This window comes from Galeopterus variegatus, unplaced genomic scaffold (assembly GCF_000696425.1).
Source record: "Galeopterus variegatus unplaced genomic scaffold, G_variegatus-3.0.2 Scaffold5418, whole genome shotgun sequence".
In the NCBI taxonomy this organism is placed as follows: Eukaryota; Metazoa; Chordata; class Mammalia; order Dermoptera; family Cynocephalidae; genus Galeopterus; species Galeopterus variegatus.
Genome location: NW_007731529.1, coordinates 9,069 through 17,934, shown reverse-complemented (window position 1 = coordinate 17,934; position 8,866 = coordinate 9,069). Strand labels below are relative to the sequence as shown.

At 40.1% G+C, this 8,866-nt stretch overlaps 1 protein-coding gene across 1 annotated transcript in view; it reads right to left on the bottom strand.

The window, feature by feature from the left end:
* The window catches only part of DOCK8 (dedicator of cytokinesis 8), an 83,771-nt gene extending 75,906 nt beyond the window's left edge, over nt 1–7,865 (bottom strand). Inside the window, exons 1-6 of the mRNA XM_008589412.1 lie at nt 7,747–7,865; nt 6,226–6,296; nt 4,935–5,073; nt 4,254–4,355; nt 1,442–1,537; nt 538–772 (exon numbers count right to left, since the gene is read on the bottom strand). Coding sequence (XP_008587634.1) covers nt 538–772; nt 1,442–1,537; nt 4,254–4,355; nt 4,935–5,073; nt 6,226–6,296; nt 7,747–7,779 — 676 coding nt within the window. The 5' untranslated portion in view covers nt 7,780–7,865. The remainder of the gene's footprint in view (nt 1–537; nt 773–1,441; nt 1,538–4,253; nt 4,356–4,934; nt 5,074–6,225; nt 6,297–7,746) is intronic.
* Between the last annotated feature and the right edge of the window lie 1,001 nt (nt 7,866–8,866).

Genomic DNA, 8,866 nt, shown 5'->3' with positions numbered 1-8,866 from the left:
CTAAACTGTATATTTTAAAATAGTAAATTTTATGGTATGAGCATTATATTGCAATAAAAAAAGTGATTACATTGAATTTCAATTTAGAGAGTTACTTTCCCTCCATTTAATATGGGCTGTCTTCTTTAAAATGTCCTATTTCCTTGTTGGTCAAGAAAACAAAAATGTCTTAGAGGTAAAATAAATCCATCAATTGCCAGGAATGGAATTCCTGTAATCATCCAATAAAGTTTACCAAAAAAAAAACTATGACATCAAAAACTGTTTTAATGTTTCTTTCTTTTTTTTCTTTAAAACATGCAGAGTCTCTCTCTCTCTCTCTCTCTCTCTCTCTCTCTCTGTATATATATATATATATATATATATATAATATATAATATAATATATATATATATTGCTCTGGGCTTGGCCCACCTTGAACTCACATTATCAATGGAAAGGAAGATCATGTTGTCCCTGGATTTCTGGAAAATCCTGTTTCACTAAACAGGGCCACGTCCACCTGCTCCTGCCTCTCCCAGACCCAAAGACTCCTACCTGTCTGGCCAGCAATGACCATGGGCTGCACGGACAGCTGGAAGAGCTTGTCCAGCACCAGGTGCAGGAAAAGCACCAGGGGCTCCAGGCGGGAGGAGTTCAGGCAGATGATGCTGAGTTTCAGCTCATGCTCCAGCGCCGTCTCACTGATCTTCTGGTCCAGCACACGGATGGGGAAGGTCACCTGGTTCTCCAGGGAGTGGCAGAGGGTGAAGAACTTCTCCAGGTGGTTGTCCTGGGAAGGCAGAAGGCAGGACTTGTGGTGTCTTATCCCATCAGTGTTCACCAATGGATTCACAAACACAATTGAATAGCTCTTTGTGAGTAGAGCCTTTTATCCTGTGTTTCAGAACAGAAGTTCTAAGACATGGATGTTTTAGACCAAGGTTACAAACTTCTTTGTAGAATGAAGTGCACAAAATAGGACCTCTCAATGATTATTAACTGAAGAAGAAACAACTTAGGCTCTGATATATCCTGTAAGCAGAGGCCAGTGTGCCAGGTAAAAAAAGGGATCTTAACTCAGACAATGGCAGGCCAAGGAGGGAGTATGGAATTAAAAAAAAAAAGGCTGGTGAAATGGCAGAATCACAGAGGGAAATAAAGCAGACAAGTGTTTCAAATCAATTCTCCCTGCAAAGTTTCTCAACCAACAGTGCAGTACCAGGTTCCTTCATTTAGGTGCTCAACATTTTTGTAAAGTCTTTCTATTTAAAGAAAAAATAAAACCTGAATAGGTTTGTAAGTTCTCACAATGAACTAAAGGGCATTTTTGATTTATCCGTAGAAAAAGATTTTAATCGCTCTTTTATTGGCCTGTCCTTGGAAGGTTTTTCCTGCTGTGCCTCCATCTTCATTACTAGCCTTCTGGGTCTGATGTGAAGTTGACCTTGATGCTCCTTACCTGGGTGTGAACGGAAGAAACAGCTTGCACTTCAATATTAAATACTCCCTTATGTCCTTCAGCCCACTTAATGGGAGGATTCTGTAAAGGAACTTTCTGTGTTGAAGAGGAAAAAAAAAAAANTGGGTTCAAGTTCGGTTCTGCACCAAATTAATTATTTTTACTTTAACAAGGCAATTAAACTCTCTGGGCTGAAAGGAGAGGGTTGAACTGGATAATCTGTCTCTAAGCTCCCATCCATCATTGATGATTTTTAACTTTAGGAATTGAAAAGTAAATAAAGTAATTCCTCAGCACTCTTCCTGTTAATCAGGGATGTGAGGGCAGAGTACAGAATATTTTTACAAGACATTTTAGCAGAAAGAGGTCTACTGCGCTTGCAGGTGGATGTGCGCGTGGGATAAGACCTTTGGCTCTATCCAAGGCAAAGTCACAAACTGGGTCCCAAAGCTGGCTCCAGCCCACAGACAAGTTCTATGTGGCCCACAGAGTGTTGGAAACTTTATTGAGTTAGTTGCCAGCATTCAAAAGTCAGAAGATTTCATATACAAGACTGCTCTTGTAACTTCTTTTGAGAACCAGAAGATACAAGAATATCAGCCTTGCACCCCAGCATTGCACCGATGTGCAGAGCAGAGGAGCAGCTGTGACCTTTGGATGGGGTGGACAATCTCCAGAGAGAACAGATTCCACCAGGTCTGGGCACTCGTTTATTTTATTCAATTCCTGGGGGAGCTTGATGTGCCATCTGTGATCTAAAATAGGACTGTCCAATGGAAATATAATGTAAGCCATTTATGTCATATTAAATCATCGAGTAGTCACATAAAAAAAGTGAAATGGAACATGTGAAAGTAATTTTAACAATATACTAGTGGTCTTCAAAACATTCATGGAAAGATTGTATTATCTTTTAATTCCATTTTCCCATGAACTTTTTGAAGTACCCTCAATTCATTTAATCCAGTATAGCCTAAAGATGATTATTTCAGCATGTAATCAATATAAAAATTATTAATAAGATATTTTACATTTTTTTCCAATACTAAGTCTTTGAAATCCAGTGCAAGTTTTATACTTATAGCACATCTCAGTTTGGACTAGCCAGAGTTCAAGTGTTCCGTAGCCACATGCAGCTAGTGGCTGATGTAGTGGGCTGTGCAGGTCTGAAGGACATTAGGAGAGGCGAAGGGTGTATCTATATAGCTTAGGGTAAGTAGGAAAAGGGAACTCTATTTATTTAAGTCTCAAGTTTGTTACTTGACATGCATTATCTCATCTAATGTTCAGAGCAACCCCAGCCTTATAGGGAGATATGGGCTTGGCTTCATCTTTGAGGCTCAGAGAGAGTAAGCAACTCGCCAAGTTCACACAGCTAGGAAGTGGCAGGGTCTAGATTTTTGGATCCAGATTTGTTTGTCTCCAAAACTCAGGTTTGTTCTCTAGCTTAAGAAGATAATTGGGAGTTCTAGGAAATCAAAATGTGCAGCTTGATGATACAAGGTGGTTTTGAGGGCTTCTGCAATGTGGTGTGTGTCCAAATCATAAATAATAATCAGGGAATGTCTGTGAACATTTGAGGAGAGCAGCTTTGTTCTAAAGTCAGGAATGTGCCTATATGGCCCAGGGCAAAAGATGCTTCTTTCTCCAGGGGGAAAAAAGGAAATAAGGAAAAAAACAGATAGCTTGGGAAGAGGAGGCAGATAGTGAAAGAGTAGGGAAGAAAGTTGACTGCAAAGGTCAGAACTTAATTCAAATTCCTGGGAAATTCTTCAACCTGAAAATTGTGAGGAAACCAAAGAATGAAGGAGGACCTATAGATTTAAAAAGTCTTAAAAGCGGAAGAAAGTTGACTGCAAAGGTCAGAACTTAATTCAAATTCCTGGGAAATTCTTCAATCTGAAAATTGTGAGGAAACCAAAGAATGAAGGAGGACCTATAGATTTAAAAAGTCTTAAAAGATATATCAACCAGCAATGTGTGGACCTTATTTGGATCCTGATTCAAACAAACAAGCGTAAAAAAAAAATGACCTTAACGGGACAATTGGAAATTTGATCACTGACTGGATATTTGATGATATTAAGAAATTCTAGTTAATTTTTAAAGTATGACAATAGTATTGTGATGGTTAAAAAAGAGCCCTTATATTTTAAAATACATATTAAAATATTTGTAAATGAAATGATACGATACCTGGGATGCACTTCAAAACAATACTTATTGATATAAACCTCCACCAAAGGGACTGAGAGCTGGTGCTGGGAGGTGAGGGCAGGAATTCTCTGAGCTCCCTTTGAATGGGTGTATTGCAGCCGGGTGGATGCGGCCAGAGCCAGTGCAGGAAACAGGAAGGGGGAGAGGCTATTGGTATTGGGATGTGTAGAGAAATAAAAGCCCCAAATTCCACATGGGGGCTGTGACAATTGACTCACAGGAGAAACTAATGGAACCTGGCTTCAGAACCTTTTATAAGGAGCTCTGCCAGGCGGGCTCAGTTTGCCTCCTCTTTTATAATACATTATTCTGTGGCTCGCTTAGTTGTAGATAATGCAAGGTAATGCTGCCTTGGGTGCAAGTTGCATTTACTAAACATTCTGAATTGTTCATGTCTAACTGAGTGAGATTTCGCAGCGAGTTATTTCCTTCATTTTGTCAGAACCATGAAACAATGTGCTCTCAGAAACACTGTGCTGACAGATGACTGCTCCAGAAAACATGATGGGTATGCTCATTCACATTTAAAGGTCTGGGAAGGTTGTCCGAGACCATGGCTAGATGGAAAGCGACTGAAGGGCAGCTTGCTGGTTACCTCAGCAGAATGCATGGAGTAGTTGGGTGGCAGTTTTTCCAAGGCAACTGGGAGACAGTAGGATCCAGTTTGAAGACGTTCATTTAAGAGAATTGGCAGCCACTGAAACAGATGATGTAAAGAATAAAGTGGTATTTATTATAGCACATAATTCTGGCAATTTATCTAGCTCACAATAATCAAACGCAACTAAACAATGATTAAATATTGACCAGGCTCTTTTTGGCAATAATTTTTATCAAGTTCTTTGCATTTTAAATTCCCTGAGAGCCCCTGAAATGATAATATCAATGATTTATTGTGTTCAGAACCAAAGTAGTAGCATTTTTCTTTATAGCCAATGTTTTTGTGTCTGAACAACATGAATGTTTATTTTACCTTTTATATTTTTTGAAGAAATAACTTTTTTTCCCCTTGGGGAAAAAGAGGTAGTTCTACATGTGAAGCACATGTATTAGATTTGGAAATAATGAACATTGTTATGCTTTTAAAAAAATAAATGAGTATTCGTTCAATATCTATCACCCTATATTTCTGTTCTTTGCTATAATCTGGCTTAGCACATTTTGCTACTTCTGATAGGAAAAAAAGCAAGTGAATAGAATTCAGTCGTTTATCTCTGCAGGGACCTTGGATGTACCAACAACTGCAGTGTGAATGGGAGAGTGGAAAACAACTCACTGAATATCCCAGGAGGCTTTCTACAGAGGCTCCTTGCTTCTGCTGGCAGCTGATATGGTAGAAGGTGAACAGGAGGTGGTGATTTACTGTGAGCTTAGCAGGGAGCTTAATTTTCACTTCTTCATAAAAGTCAGGAGACCTGTTTCAAAAGCACATTACACACAAATAACTTTTAGCAAGAATGATGACTTCTCTGATGATAAATTGTAATGCCACGGACCCTTTGCTCCTCCGAATTTACCTGCTTGGTGTTGTGCTTTTCGTTTTATATTATTCCACTCCTAGGCTGGAAGTCCTTCAGACCAAGCTTATGCTATTGGTACATTTCACTTACATAAAGTTGCTCACAAATTAAAGGTTTTGTTAGAGGGAAAAAAAAAAATCCTCCCACACAGTGGAAAAACCCAACAACTTAATCTGAAAGGGGATGAGGTTCGGAGTCCTGCTGTGACCTCCTGTTCATCCCTACCCCAAGAACAGGGCCTGGCAGATGGCCTCACTCATCAGAGGTCTGGAGAGACAAGTGCATGATGTGAAAGGAAAAGGAACCTGATCTTACTGAATGACAAAGTCCCATAAGGGCTTCATGTACGTCACCTCATTTATTCTCCATCCCAGCCCTGGAAAGTGGTTAAATGAAATACAAGGGGTCTTCACAAAGTTCATGAAAAAGTTCATATTATTTCCTAGTTCTATTTTTCCATTAACTTTTTGAAATACCTTTGGACTTAAATGGGACAAGGTTATCAGGCCAGGATCAAGCCCAGTTCTGTCTGACGCTGTACAGATATTCCTCCCATACCTATGAAATGTGAATAACAGTTTAGATATTATTCTGTGACTCAATTTACTGATAAAATAATGAGTGTTTCATTTCTTCTTTGGTCAACTTAAATTTTCTTAAAGCAGGTGGTGGGCCAGGTGTGGGGTGGTGTGCAGAAGACAAGGAGACTGGGCAAGGAGAGCTGGATTTTGTTTCTGACCCCTCCAGTATCTTGAAGTGAGTTAGGAAATTTATTTCCTTAACATTATAAAAATTCTCCACGTCTCCCTAGAAAGCTCCAGAAAAGTCAAAACAATAGGTACTTGAAGATATGTTCTCCTGCCAGTCTTAGTTAATAGCAAAAATTGTGCATCTCCCACACAGAATCATGGAACTGGCATGAATTCCCTTTGTCTCCTAGTCCCTGAATTATAAAAACTGTTGGGAGGAATGCCTCGGGGAACTCAGAAAAGCCAGGAGATAATGAAACAATCTTAGCATATGTTTAGAATTCTGAAAAATACTTACTTGTTATGGTATGTAATGGCTGTGTACACTTCCTGCAGAAATTCAGGCCCATTGGACTTTCCAAAGATAACCTGTTCACCAATATAGAAAGGACCAAATTAACAGTGACATTCACGTATATCAAATCTACTATCATCAGGCCAATGGGATGTTCTGGTCTCACAAAGCTATATGTTGTAAATTAAAAGTGCTAGGTTCTACAACTGGTCTGCTTTCACTGATGCAGAAGAACTGGCTCTGAAGGGTAAACTGAGGTTCCAAAAGGGCTATATTAGTGACCAAGGGACACAGGTTTGTGAGACTGGAAAACCAGTGCTCTCTCCACTCTGCCTCATTGCCTAGAGGTTGACATAACAAGGCAAAGTCACATAATCTTGCCCTCAGAGAAAGATCCCTGGTCCAGGCTCTTCTCCTTCCAAAGATATGGACTTGGTCACTTGGGTGATCAGAACCTCCACTGCTCTGTCCATATGTTTGTGCTACTTAGAAAAAGACATCTTCATGGGCCTGATCCAGCCTTTAGTATGCACGTGATTTGACAAGTGAACTCACCTTTGGGCAAAGAAAAAAGTTCTTTCCTCTAGATGTAGTAACCTCCATGCCAGGTCCTGGGGCATGGTGAGTGGAGAACAGGCTGGAATTCAGCCCCCGCTTGCCCCTTGGCTGGGTACCCTGGCTACATACAGGATCTGCACAACTGCAGCTGGCAGCCCTGGTGTTGACTTGCCAGGGCCCAGAGCAGACTGGACAAGCAGACCCCCATCACCACTGCAAGAGGACACCTTGCATTGGGAAGATATGTGGGACATTAGGAGGAAGGTTAAAAAAAAACAACCCAGTATTTAAAAAATGAAAGCACTGAAAAAAAAATTATTTCAGCAGAAAGGTATGTTAACTGAATTCTATGACTTATGGAAAATAGTAATAGCTAACTACCTATCTCATTTAGTGGCAGATGGTTAGAAAGTATAAATTATGGTATTTTGGGTTCCTTAGAGCACACTGCATTATATACTTATTATTTGATTAGTATTTTGCCTTAGGACGAAGATCATTCCTAAAGGTGCTGAGGTGGCGTGTGTCTGTTGTTAGCAGGCAGTGCTTGCCCCTGTCAGTGGAGGAGGTCAGAGGCTCGGATACGCGTGACTGCAGCGCACATATGCAAGGTGCTCAGAAAACACGGCAGACACGCCGAGCCTCCTCTTTACCTTGCAGGCTGTTAGAGTGGTGTGCTCCTATGCATAGTATGCAAAGACTTTACGATCTTTTTCAGTCCTCTAAAATAATCTGCATTTCCAAAGTTTCACAGCTCACTACAGAATGAGTTAAGAAAGACACTTTTAATTTAGACTGATCCTGTTTCCCCATCAGTGTCCTGGGAAAAGGACCTTGCACGTGCCACACAGGTTGGCCTGAAATAGACATCGTCTGTCTACTGATGAGCCCTGGATTTTGTCCGTGTGAAAAGACAGGGGAAGGGCAGCACCCTGGCATGAGGCGCATGTTCATTTCCCTCCTTACCGGCATGGCGCTGCTAGCATCTTCTCCACACATAAACTGGATCTTTATTGTAATGTTCCGGGCAGATGCTAGTTTGTTAGCAAAGTTCAGCCTCTGTGGGTAGACATAGAGAAGATTTCTGGAAAAGAAAAGAACCAGTGAACAAGGTCTAGCACTTATTTTAACCAAGTTCTTCAGTGAACGCTGAGGTCCACGCTCTTGGGGTGATTATTCTGAAGGGGTTTTTCCTTTCAGAAGTGAATTGTTGTTGGAGGAGTGAGTGAGTTACTGTTGATTCTTCCTCTTTGGCTGCTGTCATCTGAAAATAACCAGCATTGTTCTCTGCTTTGCTGCATATAAAGATGTGTCTGCTGCAGCTTAGAAAGTCTTAATGTCTTGGAATGTGGATGTCTGCCTAGAGGTAGTTGTATCTCTGACACACAGATAAGAAAGGAAAAAAGGTTCAGCTCATTTTAAACAAAACTCATGGCCATAGATGATGGTCTGATTTCATTCCTTCTCTTCCTCTTTGTCTTTTCTAATCTTTATGTAGTATTTTTAATTTCGTACTGGCTTGGAGCTCTGTATTGGTCCAGCTTTCTTTTCTTATCTAAGATGACAGTTCAAATCTCCAAGCCCAATTGCTACACGAAAATAGCAGCAACCATTCATTCAATAACTTTAGGACAGGTACTAGGCTAAGCATAATTTTTCACATATTTTTCTTATTAGTTGCATTATTACTAGTATATTACACTAAAATGTAAGCTCCACGAGGGCAGGGGTATTTATCTGATGTTTTTAATTCAGTGATATATCTCTGGCAGGTAGAGTAGTGCTCAGACATAGTAGGCACTTAATAAACATTTGTTAAATAAGGGAACAGATGTGTATATATATATATATTTTTTGTCTTTTTCCGTGTCCGGCAACGGATCGCAACCCTCAGTGTGCTAGAGTAGTGCTCAGACATAGTAGGCACTTAATAAACATTTGTTAAATAAGGGAACAGATGTGTATATTTTTGATGAAGCATATTTCTGACTTGAAGAAACAATAACGATACTAATATATAAGTACATATATATATATACCGAGTCAGGCAATGTTCCAAATATGGCTATCTCAGTGGCACCTCCCA